The sequence below is a fragment of the Gambusia affinis genome, linkage group LG07 (genome assembly GCF_019740435.1).
Source record: "Gambusia affinis linkage group LG07, SWU_Gaff_1.0, whole genome shotgun sequence".
Lineage (NCBI taxonomy): Eukaryota > Metazoa > Chordata > Actinopteri > Cyprinodontiformes > Poeciliidae > Gambusia > Gambusia affinis.
This window is the reverse complement of record NC_057874.1, coordinates 22,607,370-22,625,294: the sequence shown is the minus strand read 5'-3', so window position 1 is coordinate 22,625,294 and position 17,925 is coordinate 22,607,370. Positions and strand designations below refer to the sequence as shown.

The window sequence follows — 17,925 nt, the reverse complement described above, 5'->3', positions numbered from 1 at the left end:
TTAAATCATGTGTAACCAACCAAGCAATCGTGTGAAAGGCTCTAAGCCCCTCAGGGGAGACCAAGGTTGTTGATAGCCTAACACAATCGCTTTTGGGTCATAAAAACTGAGACTGGAAATGCTGAGGATTTCCAGTCTCAGCATTTTTTATTTTTTTTTTGCAGAAGTTGATGTTTATTTGTTAGGTCAAAAACATTAGATTACAATAAAATTCTACTGCCAAAACGAGTAAAGTAGACTAGCAATGCATTTGTGGAGCAGGGTTTTACATTTGCAAAGGGAATGCACTGAATCTTTAGTTTATTGAGGGTTTCAAATTGGGAGCAAATTGGCTGTCTTATATTTAAGTCTGTGTAATCACTAGCAGGCCTGCCACATTTCACCGCAGCTTGTCAAGCTCTCTGATCTTAACAGCTTTAAAGTGGTAACAAGGTGACTGTATCAGATATGGGCCTAGTAGGAGACAGCTATGAAAAGGAAAAGTACATACAACATGAGACAGAGATTAAGCTCAAGATGAGAGTAGAAAATAAATGACTGACACAGCAGTGGGAAGGAAAGAAAATGAAGACAGTTGAAAAAATATAAATGAATTGCTGGGAAGATCAGGGTAACTGAAAATCATATTGGATATAAAAAGTAGGTTAGAGATGGAAACCAGTAACATGACAAAGCAACACTGTGTTTGAAATGAGTGAAGCAAACAGGTAATGTTTTTTGTTTCAAATCAATAAAATATTCCTCAGTTGTTTCTCAGGTTATCCCTTTTTGAGGTTGTTTTCAGGTGCATTTAGGTTTATTAGTCTCTCTCTAAATTTTCCTTAGGGATGAGTGTGTTTGGGTGTTCCTTGTGTCTCTGTGTTACTCTGATGGACTTAAGCTCAAAGTTGATTCAGTCCACAATCTGATTTAAAAATAAATGTCAAGTGGGTACATAAGCAAGCAAAGCTTTACTTCCGTAGTACCATTCAAGATAAAGAAGTGCTTTACAATAAATTAATTGAAGCCGAAAAGACAGCAATGCATAAAAACAAGAAAAATTAAGAAGCTGTTATAAAAATTTGTTTTTTCTTACTTTAAAATAATCTCCAAAGTTCACTGTGATCTCATTCACAGAAAATGAGAGTTTCAGAGTCTGGGGTCACAAGAAAGGATTTTTTGTTCTTCTGTTTTCAACTTGTAATGGAGCATCATCGGCAAGCCCTGATCACATGACCTCAGGGATCTGCTAGGGACAAATAGGTGCACAAATTCTCTGAAATAAACTATCATCTACAGTGAAGAGCTCCCCAAATCAGTAAAAAAATGAAAAAATAAATTTTGAAGTGCCATTTGAAATAAACCAAAAGCTGAGTTACAACAAGATTGGAGTCACTTGTGAAAACAATGAGGATTTTGTTAGAGGCCTTATGAAGAAAACATGTGGATACTGTATTGCAGTAATGTAAATGTGATGAAATATTCAAGATGATGTATTTCCAGTTCAGGTTGTGACACATAGTTTGGCAATAACAGGTCTTTTGTGGGCTCTAGTGTCCCTTATTTGAAAGTAGGCTGACAGGAAAGGGGGGGAGACATGCGGTAAATGTCGACGGGTCCGGGAATCGAACCCGTGATGGCCACATCAAGGACTCAAGGCCTCCAAACGTGAGTTGCGCCCTCCCCTACGCCACCACAGCCCAACCTCACATGAGAAACTTGAGTCATATTATATTAAAATTTCCCAATATGAGGGCCTCCCACCTGAACTGACATTAGATGATCATATGTATTTTCAGCGATGTGCACAAAGAAGTAATGCCTTACTTTAATCTAATTAATTTTGAAGAAAGGGTTTATTATTGCAAAAAAATTATTAAATTGCTGTTACCTTGTGAGCATCTCATAGCAATCACTCAATATGGGCGTGCAACTTCAGTGGTAACAGACAGGAGTGTAGATCAACAGCAGATAACATGGAGTGTGGGAGAATGCAGCAGGACTACGCAGCGCTTAATGCTTGGAAGTACTGAAATTTGTGTGACTCAGTGACAAAAACATTAGTGTCCACTGTATGTCTGCGTGGGAAGAAAATGTATCACCAGCAAAAAACTCCACTTCAAATCCAAGCAAACGTCTAGCAAGCCTCAGAAAGCCCCAGGTACACCAACTGACTTGACCGATGTGGCTACCATATCTAACTCCACTGGGCTAACCTGCTAAACAGGTGAAAATAGATTTTTTAAATTTATTATTACTCCTCTCTGTGCTTCATCAACTAATAAAAGATGTATGTTAATAATTCAGAGGACAGTAAGGAGAGAATGATTTAAATTATTTATTGTATCACTATATTTTTAAATCTATTCTAACAAAGGTGTCTAAACACAAACATAATTGTATTTTATATGGTGGAATTTGTAGAAATATAGTTTGACGGAAGAGAGACTTGGTATTCTTGAATTATAGCATGATGTAAAAAGCTCAAACAGAAGATCTGACATAATAGCAGTTATAAATAGTTGAAAATGGACTCAATTCTGTCTTTTTATGACATAATTAGTTTCCAAAGCGATCCTGATACACCTGAGTCTACTTTACACCTGAGTCTACTTAGGTGACTTAGGCATTTTTGTTGTTTTAAAATTCTTTGGAAAATGACCTTGAATGCTAAGAAATGAGCTTCTGATTGATTTTTTTTAAAATAATAATTATTATAAAACATTGTACAATACCAATTAAATGTGGAACACTTAAGAGTCTTTTTTCTTGTCACATACTCTTTATTTTTATTACATGTGGCTGTGAGAAATTTAAAACACTCTTTCATTTTATACAACAAAAATAGGACTGTACCCATAAAAGTGATACCCCATATATTATTATTATTATTATTATTATTATTATTATTATTATTATATTCAGAAATAAGTAGAATTTTCAGTCCGTATAAGATATGATTCCACCTGTTTCAGCTGGCTCAGATATTGACAATGGAACACAAAGGAAACTTGAACATTGATTGCAGAGGCTGCCTTACTCTGTTCCTGCTTAGACAAAATAAGGAAATCCATGCCAGATACATGCATCAACATCAGAGTGCTGGAAGGATATAAAGGCCTTTTGAAACTGTGCACAAAAAGCTTGAACTATGCTGCTTTTTGTTGCAGGAACATAAAAGAAAATAGGGGTCTACCTTATACTGCCCATCTTGCACAGATACAGGCAAAGAATAGTTTAATCTTTCACAGCTTTTATCTAAATAGAAGAAAAAGCCACAAGAGAAGTGGAATGGGTCAACTATTTAAGACTATCTATGGTCTTTAGCACTTCTATCTGCAAACAAATATATGTAATAGTTTTATTCAACCTCTTACATACATGAAAATTGTATTGTAACAACCACTTAGTTATTTTTTTATTAAAAACTCATACCTGATCAACTGTTTATCATAGTTTCAATCATACTGCACTATTGATTCTTTCATAAATTGCATTAGGATTCCTCAGTCTGATCCAAAATACTGTATTACAATTTTTTAAAGAATTGTCATTTGGGTCTTTGATGTGACCTAACTCCTGTAACCTGTACAGGAATACAGGTTACAGGACTTTTGCTCGACTCTTGTCAAGCAAGAGTCATTCGAGCCATGCTGATTTTGCATTTTGCAAGGCTAAACTTTGGCAATCACAACATATTTTTTGTGCATAGCAGGCAAAGCTATGTTTTTACTATGCAGATTATTTTGTTGACCAAATTAATTTGGATTTTCTTCTTACAATCTAGACATTTTTTACCCACATTTTCACATCAAGCGGATAATTGTTACTGCATCCTCTGGTCTGTCTGTGTCACATTACCTGCTCTTTGTACTATGTTCAGTTTCCCCAGACAACCCTCTGTGAGGGAAGAGTAATAATCCAGCTGTTTTAAAATTTTATGAAGTTCACTGATAAGAGTTAAATTTATGAAGCAGAGAAACAACTTTTTCCATTTATTTTGTCCACACTTGATTAACTGACAATGTCAAATAATTTTTTTTTTAGCAAATGCAAAATCAACCGAAGTTTACCAAAGAGCTACACAATTTAAATCCTATAAGTGGAAATTTCAAACAGGAACTGGAACTGTGTTAAAATATGCTATGAACCCATCTTCAACAGATTATATTAAAACAGAGAGCAAACATGCTGGTGACTAAAACCAATCAGTGTAAAAGCAGTGAGGAGCTGCAAAACATTGGCTCTTTGAACATTGTGTCTATATCTGAACAGTCAGATAGCATCTGTTTTAGGTGACATGTTGTCAGAACCATAGAGAAACGTTTTTAACTTAGCATTGTAAACTACTGGGACCATTTCCCTAGTAACATCCAGATCTGGGTTTGGTTGGACCTATGCAGAGGTGTAAACCACCTACTTTATCACAACATTGATTTGTTTGGATGATCATACAATGTTTGCCAACATCACAAAGTATGATACTTAATGATTTTACTTCAATGTAATTCACAAACAACAAAATGTAACAACATATAACTCTCTAACACAATCACTTGAATTTATATCAACTCACAAGAAACTACTAAAATCTTATTTGACCATTTTCTTTTTAAGCTCTTACAGGCATGGAGCACTCAAAAAAAATAAAAGTCAAAATTACATAAAGATGTAGGTTAAACTTCACAATATGCATTGATATTTAAATTTTGCATCAATGAAATTGGATTATCAATTATTTGATCAGTATATTAATATAGATCAATGCCTTATTACAGCCTTCCTATATAAACAAGCAATTGTTTAAATGGAATATGTAGGAGCAACATGAAGTAGTCCCAAAAATCTGAAAAATCAACACATCATGCCAGGATCTAAGAAACAGCAAATTCCAAAGTCATTTCTAAGGCTTCGGAACTTCTACAAAGCCTTAGATGTATAATGTGCCATTATACATGAAAGGAGAAAACATATAACAGGGCTGAGTCTTCTTAGGGGCATCCGGTCTTTCCAAAATTACTCCAAGAGCACACAAATGACTCATCCAGGGGAACTAAAAAGAACAAAGAACATAATCTAAAGTTTTGCAAGCTTCCATGGCTTTAGCTAAACGATCATCATGACTAAACAATGAGAAGACTTATCAAAATTTGTGTAAATATTGTAATGCTACAACAACAAAACCTGTGAAATGACAACAAAAGGGGAAGTTGTGCATCTTGCTACACCATGGGTAAAAATAACAGCATCCCAGAAAAATAGCATTTCGTTTAAAGTCGATATGGTATTGGTAATGTGATGAATGATTTGCAGCTACTATCAAACAAGAGAGGCACTTTTTTTTAAGATGAAGTTAGTTTTACTTTTTTCCATTATTATAATAAAACAATCAATTAACAAAAACATTTTATTTTGTATTTACTTGGGTAATCTCAACCTCATAAAATTTGCTTGTTTATCTGAAACATTTATCGATGGCGATAAGGGAAACATATAGAAATCTGAAAGATGTATCTTACCATTAGAATTGTTCAGTATTATCAACTTTATTTAAGATTCAGACTAGTGCTAAGTATATGCAAATGCCCACACAAAGTGACTTGGCTTGGTAGAGGGGTCAGAAAATTCTGATTTGGGCATTCCTACCCTGAACACAAGTGGTCCTCTGAATTATGTTTATTATATTTGTCTAATGGTGTACAGAAATTCCAAAAAGACCTAAGAATAGATACAAAATTACCCAAAATGGCAAACAACTTAAATGACAAATGTTACAAGACTAAAATTCACAAACTGAAACAAACTATTTATGGAAGTATTTTGGTATAGTTCAACAAGTTATTTTTGCATCTTTAAGGCTTTAAAAGTGCAAGTCATTGTGGGTGTCTTTTTTTCCTCCTAGGGTAATATTACCATGTAAAATCTATTGTCTTTTCTACTGCATCAACTACTGGCTAAAATAGATTTTGGCTGCACAATTTGATAAGGAAACATTGTGTGGTTAAAGAAAATGCAAAAAGGAACACTTACGGCTGTTATCCTGCTTAAAAACACACTGCTTAACATTATTAAATATTTAGAATAGTGTTTAAAAAATCTGAGAGCCAGTGAGAGTGTGTATGTCTATGAATGAGCGTGATTTACAGACCATCACCTTAACACTCATACAGACCATTAACAGTGAAGGCAGTGGCCACTGCTCCAGTAACATGAAGTGCGATAATAATCTTACTAATAAAATCAGCTCTATTCTCCTGCTGTGACAGTCCCGTAAGATGCCCCTAGCAGTTTTGCATCGTTGCCTTCCTTGGCACACAAGTCTGTAGTGAATCACAAGTATGTGCACGAGGCTCGAGCCTTTCTGTCTCACATCCACAGTCTTTCCTCTTCCTACATTCTTCTGCTTATGTATCACTCACTTCTGTTCTGTCAGTGCTGCCTGTTGGCCATGTTGTTGGTCCAGCCAGCAGGAACGCATCAGAGATCACAACAGCAGACAAGTAATGACCAAAGGATAATTATTTTGTAACACCGTGCCCTGCATGCTGCAGCGAACATCCCCATTCATTTGTAAGAATGGAGAGATCAATATATGCAGATGTAATATTAGCTGGTCAACTGCCATGTCTAAATCATTAGGAACAAGGGGATCACATGATTGATGTGTGTGTGACTCATCGCTGAGTCTCATTCTGTCTGCCCTAATGTTTCTTCTTTTCACATCACGTCCTGTATAAAGCAATTGAATCGCACACACTGTCCAGTCTCATCAGCTCATGAGATTCATTTGAGAAGCAGCAGATAAATTGGATGTGAATGGGGAGAAGGCAAAAAGAAGGCAAATATTCCCAAATGTACAGTAGACATCAAACTAAACTGATTGAAAATAATTTAATCAATGATTTTACTTGCATTCCAAATGTACCATTTAGTGATCACAAATACATTTGACATTTTGCTCAGGAAAATCATATTCCTGGAATTGTCATAACTGTCTAAGACTAATTTGTTAAGAAGTACCTTCAGGAAAGGGAGACCCAGAGCGTTTTTTTTTTTTGTTGTTTTTTGTTTTTTTGAGCTCTCAGCACAATTGTGAATGGACTTATAAAACTATAAGAATTAAAAAAATAAAAAATACAAGCTTAGAGGAATAGAACACATGTAGAAGTTTCAAAAAACATTGCTATCGTCTGCTGACTGAAAAGTGGCAGATTATAAAAAATGTGTTTTAAAAATGTAAAGCTTGTTTTACTTATTAAAACGTAATAGGAATTCAGCTTCTTGAAGCACCAGAATTATTTTTAAGATAAAGGTACTTATTGTATTTTATATAGGAAACCCTAATAGTTATACACTTTTTTAAAACCTAATTTTCAAGTCATTTGAAAAAGTGGTTTAATTTGTTCATCATGCCACAGTTTAGTTCAAAAGTTTTAGTTTTTGTTAATTTATCCATTTAATAAATTTATATTAATTTGTTTTTAGGTTACATCTTCAGCTCACTGAAGGAGTTAATCCTTTTTTTTCAGAATTTTACATCTTGTAAAATTCCACTTCAAATGAACATTATGTTTACCAGACTGTTAATTAATCACTTACAAATCAATGTTGTCTTTATAAACAATAATATTTTTTGCTGATGCACCTAAGTAGTAAAATACAGTATAGGTGTGCTAGTGCAACAAGTCTAGAGCCCTGTTATGTCTTGTTACCATTTACTTTGGGAACGCCTGACTTCAAATAGCTATGGAGTAGTTACAAATCTTGAAACTCTGCGAAATGTTCTTTGAAGAATGTAAAAAAACAGATTAAGATGCAGTTTCATAACAGACTGCTCAAGCAGGTTATCTTTGCAAAGCTTTTCATGTGAAGTATGAAGAGTTAAACAAGAGCTAAACTTTTTATCAGAGGACAAAAATTTTGTAGATAAAAAAAAAAAAATGTGATCAAAATTTGAACAATGCCTTAATTTCACAACAAGTAGGTCAGTTATTTTTTTCTAGTTGAATTTAAACTTCTTGAACAGGGTGAGCTTTGTGATGAATGAGCAAACTGTGTAGGGGGAAGCATGTCCTCTTCACCATTAGTGAACCTAAAACAATGTGATTTATCAAAACACTTGAAGGGGAAGTTGTTGTCAAATAACTATTCCTATTTACTGGGATTGCACACCATAGAGCAATGGTGCACTTTAGATGTTAGATAAGCAAGAACTTGGAGAATCAAACTGACACCATGGTTAGTAAAAGCTTTTTGCTAAAGCCCAGTGATAACAATTGCCTCAGTTTTGATCTAACAGTTTTCAAACTTTTACAAGAGACTGGTGGAAAGATACATTTGCAAAAGCTTTCTAGTTGGTGAATTTATTTCCTTGTATCTAGATTGCAGGCTCATCAGAATTAATTGCATCATACAGAGTGCATAATCCTGAGAGTATAAGTTTAGCTTTCAGGTTCACTGCTGGAAGCTGAATTAATTATTTAGAATGAACAGTCTACATTTGTGATTTTATGTCCACAAGAGTTGCCTTTCTCAAGTTTAATTAAATGTTGTTAGTACTGTTGAATTCAAGTGCATCTTAGATTCAACAATCAGCATCTTTCTCAGACATTAACTCTGAAATGAAGTTGATTTTAAAACCAAATATATCATGTTCCCCTAGTGTAAGCAGCAAAAGCAGGCAATTCAGTGTTGGTAGCATGGCAGCACTGTCTTATACTATATACTAGAGGGAGACATACTTTGAAAGTCCAAATTTTTACTTTTAAACAAGAGATTTAACTCTGTTTATTTGTAAAACAGCAGTTCAGTAGTTCAGTTCTGTGCAGAGAAATGTTTACTTTTTTGTCAATAAGCTGGTTTGAAACCGTAATATCACAGACTTTGACATTAGAAGTTGTGCCTCTTATCCTACAATCGTAACTGTTTCTTCTAAAAAGATTGGTTTATTACCAAAAAAAACATATATATATATATTCCATTACATCGTCTTCCATGTAGCCGGGGTTGGGCATGGGTGGACAGCATCCTAAGATATTTATTATTTATTTTATGTTATTTAAGGTAGTCAACCATCAGACTGGTGAAAAGTGCTATTATATCCATTCAGCTTTAAAGAGTTTTATGAACCCCTGATCATTCATGTAACTTGTTTAGAAATGTGGATCGTGGACACTGATATTGGTATCTGTGATGTCTGTGCTTGCCGTAACACGTTTTGCATTAAGGTGGCATTTTAGGTAAGAATATGAATTAATGAATATACTTTATTGGTGATAACTGACCAATATCACCAAATAGTTTTGAAGATAGGCCAACTATTTCTTGCACAACATTCACACAACAATAGTCTTTTCCAGCATCCCATCATTTTGTGAAGCAAAAGATCAACCCTTGATTACAAAGAAACAGCTTTGTCATCCATCTCTGCAAAACTGGTTTGTGCATTATAATAATGGATGTACCAGACACACACAAATACAAGGTTCTGGCCAGAGTCTTTATATGTAAAAAGTAGTATGATTAATTTTGGATTTAATATCATGAAAAACTACAGTTCCTGAAAGAGATTTAATCGTTTTTTATAAATAATACAGGGAACGTTATTGGGATTTGTCAAAAAGGTCAGGAATTCATATACTGCTCTTACTTTGGAAAAACAAACAAAAACAACAAAAAATATTTGTATCCAGTCTGATTTATTCAAAAATATCTTGTTTTGTCTTATAAAAATGCTGAACTTCTTCAGAGGTGTATTTCAAATTGTATTAAATAATAATACTTTGTATTTTGAATTGTATAAACAAATTTATACATACAAATGTATGATTTTGTGACTTGAGAAAACCTCTTGCTAATAGTTTACTCACCCAGACAACATGAACATGCAGAAATATTCCTATTTTTAAATTAATGTTAAGTAGGTCCTAAGACACACTTATTCAGCATAACTAACCCTAAGCCTGGCATATTAATTTCCTGAGACATTTATGTCAAGGGAAATAAATGTCTTACCTTTCCTACATATAGTGGCTCTGTGCCCGTGTACTCCTCCACCACGAAAAACTGGTTCCACACCCATCCTCTCTTTACTCTTTCAAGAGATGAGGGTTCTTCTTGTTGTTCACTCCCTCCTGAGTTTGTGCCACTAGTCCTTGAGGCCTCAGACCACTTAAAACAACAGCTGCTCAAAAGACCCAGAGCTGCCAATAGTGGCCACGGTCCTGCTGTCCAAAGGGGAACCATGTTGTTGCGAAAAAGAAAAAAAAGAAATTGGCCAGTGTCTACATGTAAAATCAAAGTTGCAGACACAAAAGATTTTTCACTCGTAGTTATATACAAAAAAACAGTTCACCAGGGCAAAATCAAAAGGTCTCGTTGAAAGAACTTGAAAGTTAATCCATGGGATCACAAATCAATCTGAAGTTATCTGCTGAATGCAAGGCAGGTCGTGGAGCATATTGGGTTTGTACCACCCGGTGAGAGCATGTTTGTATCGTCACATGGCCAGTCAATTTGATTCTTCAGACTACCTCCCCTGCCCTCTCACTGAGATTCTTGTATTTCTTTAAAGTGGAATCTGTAGCAGTGAAAGAAATGGATTAAGGAATACCTTTAAAGGATTTGATGGTGACACAAACAACAGATTTGACAAGACTTGTTCACTAATCAGTTGCAAAATTATGGGAGAAAAAGGTTGTAGGCGCATTGAAAAGCATGTTGCTGAAGAACAACATTGACGCTTTCCATCCATTCTTCACTCTCCTGCCTCCGACAGCACTTGTAGCCATTTCACATCCAGTCGGCACCATGAGTGGATTCAGTACCACACTGGTAGTTTAGAGTCCTGGGAAAGTTCCCAGATGAAATTTATTCTGAAAATGAAATCTTTTTTACAGTTCAGTCTAACTGTTTTTTGCTGGCAGAAGCAGAAGTCTTGAACTATGAAAAGGCCAGCTGATTTTACTGTTGGTGATTACATTTGATCTTGGATGGCTTTGACCTTCAGAGCAATCCACTGGTTTGAAGAGCTCATCCTTTAAAGGTCCTGTGTAATTATTTTGTCCATTATGACAGCTCTATCAGTAATCCAAAGCCAGGTAAGGAATCTGTAAGACAGAAAAGACAAAAAGCTGTTGAACTGGATCATTTGCTACCACCTAGATTGAATTTAGGCATACGGAAAAATTTATACATTTGACAAATGTGAAGGAAACTTGTTCAATATATTGTCAAAATGCAGTTTAAAGAGTATACATATTGCGTAAATTTTATTTATTGACATTTGTGTATTAAAAATAAAATACTACATCAATCAATCTTCAATCATATTATGGACACTGACCAGTAAGTATCACTGCCTCCTTTTCTTGGCAAATCAAGTCAAGTTTTTTTATATAGCACATTTCCACAACAAGCCACTTCAAAGGGCTTTACATCATAAAAAACATCATACAGTCACCAATCATGAAACAAACAATAAGCATTCTACAGTTAACTTCTTGGTAAAAACTGCCTTTCACATCTTGTAAGTGTGAAGTGCTCATACAGCACTCTGACTGCTAAGATTCTGGACAATCTAGACCAGGGTTCCACAAATCCAAGCATTGAGGGATAGAACCCTGCAGGTTTTAGATGTGTCCCTGGTTCAACACACCTCAATCAGATGGTTAAATTACCTCCTCAGTTCTCCAGAGTCCTGCTAGTGACCTGATTATTTGACCCAGGTGTGTTGAAGCACAGACACATCTAAAACATGCAGGACACCAGCACTTGAGGCCTGGAGTTGACAGTCCCCGATTTAGACATTTATTTTTATGCCTATTTAGGCATAATTTTTTACAGAAAAACCAACATGAATATTAGCAGCCTGTGGCACTGCTGATGTGTGAAGAAAACCCAGGTTGCTGGTGTCATTCATATTCCTCTTAGCAATGCCTTATTTGGTTTCTGTGGTGTTCAGGTCAGGCAGGTGTGCTGATCAATCATGTACAGTAAAATCATAGTCTAAAAACCAGTTGCAGAAATTATTGGCAGTTTGTGCATGTGCCAAGACATTTTAGAAAATTAAATTAGAGTTTACGTAAACTTGTTAATTTGGGTTTAGCTTTCTCTACACTCTTCCTCCAGGCCCTGAGATCTTGATTTTCAAATTGAATTAAAAAAAAAATTATCTGACGAGAATACTTTTCATTTCTACTTTACCCATATCAATAACTTATATTTTCTTTGGTTCAAACTGGCTTAACAAAAATAATGTAGTGTAGTATATTATGTCTTAGATGTCTTGCCACACTGAGTGCAGTGGCAGTTTGTGATTTGTAAATCTCCCAAACTTATAAAATAAAGGTTTGTGGCCTACCAGCTGAGCATTGCTGCCTGATGTAACTGCACCAGTGCCAATTGCATGTGTGCTCTCCTGAACTGCTCTAAGGGCATAAAGGGGTCATCAGCTGGGGACGAACAGTCCTTAATGTTACGGACCTTTAATTCTTGGCTTCTGTTTTTACGATGAAAAGCACTTTGAACTGCTGCGTTGCCGAAATGTGCAATACAAAAAATTTGATTGATTGACTGATTGATTGATTAACCCCAGTACATTTTATGGTGGCAGTGTAATGGCATCCCCTGCTGATGCCATAGGTCTTATTTACCCCCCAATTCCTATCCTTCCTCCTCAGCCACTTCCAAAAATTTCCCTTTGCTGCCTTAATGGTGTTCTGACAACCTCCTCCTGTGCATCCCAAGTCATGGATCAGATGACGAATCCGACAAAGCCGCAACATTTCACCTCAGCAGGTTACATGATGACTTTTCTTTTTGTAAATCATTCCCCATAACACGTGAATGGGATTGATTTACAAAACCTTCAAGGCTGAATTTATTCCTGTTGCTTGTGTAGATATTTCTACCCCATTGTTTTCCCACCACTAAGCTTTCCTTCATAGCTTGCGTGACCAGTCCTTCTTGTGTAGTTAGTCCCGATTGTCAACAACACAACAGTCATGTCTTCCCCATAATTTTAGTGTGGGCACATTTGTATTTCAAAACAAACAACAAAAAAAATACAGTCAAAACAAAATAAGTTTTTGCTTTGTTTTAGCTTTAAGTTATAATCATTCAAATTAATAAAAATAACAATTTACTATACATAATTAATGTGTAACAGATTTATATAAATTATGAGTTTTACTTTTTTAGTTGGGTCACTGTTATATTTTAAATTATTGCTATGCACCTTAATTTTGGTTCACTTAAACTTTTTTTTATGTATAATCAGAATCATAAAAACATATAACTTATTTTTTCTGTTTTTCTCTTACTTCAATGTTCCTAAACCTCCAAACCTAACAAGTCGTGGTGAGCTTATGATTTTCTAGGGTAAGCAGTGTTTTGTTGAATGATATATTCAATGGTAATTCTAAATTTAAGGGTTGAGCAGGAGAGCCCTGCTGGGAGAATTGCAAAGACAAACCAAGAGGTCAGCTTTCATCACACACAGAACCAAAAGCGTCTGTCTGTCTTTAATCTGACTGCAGCTTTGACCTCAGCCAGATGATTAAATGGAAGAGAGAACACTAATTGGATAAAAGTATTAATCAATGAATTCCATCCATTGAGGCAACATCTCCCTAATAGTTCAGATAAACACAGCAGGGAACAAAGGGGTGTGATATACTTTGTTGATGTTAAACATGTACAGACTATAGACATAAATGTAAAGTTGACCCATTATAGATATGATTCAAAAGATAGGCATCTAAAGGAGAAAGTAATAACAAGAACAAAAAGAAGCAAAAAAAGAAGAGTTTCATGAGAAACAAGAAAATGAAACAGACTGTTCTGTTGTGTGATACTGTGATTAATAGTCTCTGAAAGGTTCAAAGACAAAAGTCTAATGACAAAAAAGGAGAAGAAACAATAACATTTAAAATGTCTGAGGTCTTACAATCCAAAGAAAGGAATATTGCAACAGAGACTGAAGAAAGGCTCCTTGGGCCTGCAGGTGGTTTAACCTATTGTATTTCTGTAGGCACTTCTAATCTCACTCTCCCTCTGCCCTGCTAGTAAGCTTGGAGCTTCCGGAAATAATTCCTCCTCAGACTGTTGGTCAAGGCAATGTCCGTGGTATTGGAAACTAACTGCTCTAAGGCTGTCCAGTCTCCAGAGCAAACAATTCAGAAGAAACCTAAGCAGCTCAGACGTCTTAACTCTTCACTGCAGCACAGTTGTTACTCTTAGAGTTGTGTGTAATGCTTGCATCCTACAACAAGAATTTAAATTACAGTGACAGAATTGTTGTTTCAGTAAAAATTTTAAAATTAACAAAAGGATTAGACAAAGATTTTTTGCTGCATTTTGCAGGTAAAATAAAAGTAAGTGGATTACAACTGATATTTCAACAGATTCTGATAGGGCCATAGAAAGTAAACCATCTTTCTGAATTCTATACTGAACTCCTTAAAATAACAGGCTCTTGTCACAATAGCCATTTAGGTATTTTTATAAAATAAATTTTGTGAATTTATCAGCCCTGTAGAAACACTGGATTGTATGATCTAATACATCGCAAGCCCAGGATATTTCACATGTAAACAGGCCTTGTTTAAAAATTTTGTGTTAAGGATTTTAAGATTATAACTTAGAGATTAAGACAAAGTACAACAGGGTGGAAAGCTTCACCCTATGGAGGATTTCCTGATAATCTGATGCAGGACAACCATAATCCCAAAGATTTTCCCTCCTTTGCTTATGCACCCATGATCTTTGGGGAAAAAAGCTTCTAATGCAAGATTTAAAGGGGAAATGGACATTGAACAGAAATTGATTTGAAAAGCTCTTAGATTCTCCTTTAATATTCAACACACGCTTTTTGAGTTTAATCTTATGCTAAAAGATTACTCACCTCACTTCCATTTGTCATTCACCAACAGCTGTTCAAAATATGCTAACATGTAGGTGGATTTTGATCCAATTTTCGTTTTGTAGAAATTACGGTAAGGTTCAACAAAAAATCTTGTGAACTAAAATTACTTTTATAACTTTTACTATTTAAATATTAAAGTCTCAATGGCATATCTACATTTAGTTCATTACCCTGCAGTTGTGTTTAGATTATGTAAAAATCTGAATAATAAAACTGAAAACACAAAATAAATACTTCTTTTTGAACTGTGTCACAACAACTGTGCAATGGTCAGAGACCCCTGAGAAAATAACAGGGTCTTGTCACCATCATATGTGACTTCCATTAAGAGGAGGAATTTGGCTATTGTTAAAGATATGCTCATCATCAAGCTTCTCTTCCAATTTGAAAGTTTATTATTCAATATTTAACATATAGAATATTTACTGCAATCCAATCCAGAACTGCACAGTATTCTTGTTCTGGAGATGTAGAATAAGGAAAGACTTTAACTCTTCAACTGCTTGGCCAGCTAAGCAAGGTTGGTGGCATCAACTAACTTGCTCTTTGGTTACCTAGCAATAAACTGCTGATTGACTTGTGCAGCAGGAGATTCAGGTTTTGCCACTGTGCCTCATAACTCCTTAAAATAATAAAAAAGTGAAAACTGTGGTTATAACAGGAATAGACATGCCATTAGCTTGGCAGCATTTCAGATATTTTATTACTAACAATCAGTATTGTCGAAGATCAACATTGACTGATATGAAGTGCTTATATCATATTAAGTTTTTCAGGCATATCATCAACCCAAATCCTTGTGGTGTTCTTGTAGACAAGATAAATTATTATCATTCTCCACTGAATTGAGCTCAGCAACATTGGCTGTGATGGTAAGAAAAAAGTAAGCTCTCACATTTGGAAGTTTCATGACTCACAAATGCTTTCAGTCAACACTGTGGGTGTTTGTTGAACAGGGGACATTCGATCACAGGGCATCTACCTGCTGTATTGCCTCCAGCAAAAGAAGTGAAAAACCCTCGGGTTAGAAAATTATTCCACCAGTGTCCTGCTCCTCCATCATGTTCTCAGAAACAATGGGTAGTTAACGAGGAGCATGTTTCCTGACCACTAACCCTCAGCAACAACATTGTGGAATACAGTTTGAATGTACAGAAACAAAGTAAAACCCAATAAAATGAAAAGTGCACATCAGGAAGAATCTATTGTCATTTGGCGAAATGTTTAATTATTTGGGAAATTATACTGAAATAACATGTGCAAATATAATAAACTTTAAATGAAAATTTATGACAACATTTTTTTTTTTTTTTTGCTGTCTAAACTTGTGTGGTATATTGAGGATCTTTAGCAAGGTTCTATTTTGGAGAAGTGTTGAAAAATAATACTAAACAAAAATTTGAAAAATTCTGCACCCATGTCTTAGCAATTAATGGCAAGTCAGAATAGACAGCTTTAAAAAAAATGCAATTTCAGCTAGATGCGTCATTGGAGTCAACTGATGTACATAAGTTCAAATAAAGGCTTAGAATCCATATGCATTTAGTCAGATAAAAAGAAATGACTCCCTCCTGGCATAATGAATGACACTCGCTGAAAAAAGTAATAAAGAAAACTCATCTAAACTTCCAAGCTTGACATACTGATCCAAAGTGCTTTTTTTTAAGTTTCCAATTAACTCTGGTAGAAATATGGAGTGATAACTTCAAAGAAATAAAAGCATACTGTTTATTCCTCAGTGCCTCCAGGAACATACAGCATTAGGAGAATATAACTACCTCAATATTACTTATATAAACCTCTGCTGTTCCCTTACAGTAGATTACATAATTGTGTCACTTTGAATTTATTAATTTCTATGAAATTAATCACCTTACCTTTTAGCTAAAGTTATAGATTATAAATTATAAAAATTTAGTGGATAAAAACAAAGCTTGCACTCCTTTAACTACCTACCTATTTAATGATCCATGAACTTAAGCATCCATAGGTTTGGGTAAAGTACCTTGCAAAAGTGTCCATAGATTTTACATTTCTACAAATGTTGTGAAAGTCCTGGAAGAATGTCTGTTGAAGTCATCATTAGCAAGAAAATAAAACCTAACAGACAGCCAGAGCTACAATATCTTGCAATAGCCTAATTAGGACCCATACCTAAATCCAACTAAGAATCTTAAGCAAGACTTGATTTTTGGTTCAGAGACCTCACTATTGAGTTTTGCTAAGATCCATTTACAAAAAACTATCTCTCTTCACCTGTTTGCAAATCTCTTGTAGAACCAAAATGTGAAAGATGCAGTTCTTCAAAGTACTTTGGGAAGTTGTATAAAAATACATTCTCACATGTAAATACGAGTTAGATAGATGCAAGGTAAATGTTTATTTTGTTTTTACAAAAATTCTAGATTATGTATTTATTTTACTAAATTTGTCTCTTTCCTCTATCTCTTTCCTGCCCCTCTTCGAGTCATTCTCCAGTCCAAGGCTATTGGCAAGCCCTGTGCAGCCATTCATGACCTATTAGAGTGCTGGATGGATCCTAGAGCATGGCTGCAGCCTCTCATCAGTGGGCATGCCCTGAGCAAGCCCTTTGACAGCTGGCAGCGGACAGACGACAGCCAAGCAAGACTGATCACTGCAAACTGATAGGCATAGAGCCAATGACCAGCAGACAGCCCTCTCTGTCTCTGACACACTCTCTCATAAATGCGTTCACACATGCACACAGTCACAGACACGCAATCATGTTGTGTAATGTGTTTGTATCTTGAACGTTTTTATTGAAGGTGAAGGTAGATAAACAGGTATTTGTTTCTTTGCATTTGTTCTTTTTGCTGACTGCAAAAAAAATTCTCCCTTGGGGATTATAAATTAATTTTGATTTTCAGCAAAGCAGAACTTGAATTTTGCACCCAAATTTAAGCTTGTATAAATAGCCAGCAATTACAAAAAGAACCAATAAACAGGCCATATTGCTGATGGCATAACTTGAACAAGCTACTTTGTATCTATTGTTTTAC

The 17,925-nt window shown here is 35.2% G+C and overlaps 1 protein-coding gene across 4 annotated transcripts in view; it reads right to left on the bottom strand.

Annotated features, from left to right (window-relative positions):
• Positions 1 to 17,925, bottom strand: part of LOC122833988 (cadherin-22-like) — a 162,019-nt gene that overhangs the window by 73,492 nt on the left and 70,602 nt on the right. For all 4 annotated transcript variants that reach the window (XM_044122020.1, XM_044122022.1, XM_044122019.1 and 1 more), the window contains one exon: positions 9,994 to 11,087. In XM_044122020.1, coding sequence (XP_043977955.1) covers positions 9,994 to 10,224 — 231 coding nt within the window. In that variant the 5' untranslated portion in view covers positions 10,225 to 11,087. The remainder of the gene's footprint in view (positions 1 to 9,993; positions 11,088 to 17,925) is intronic.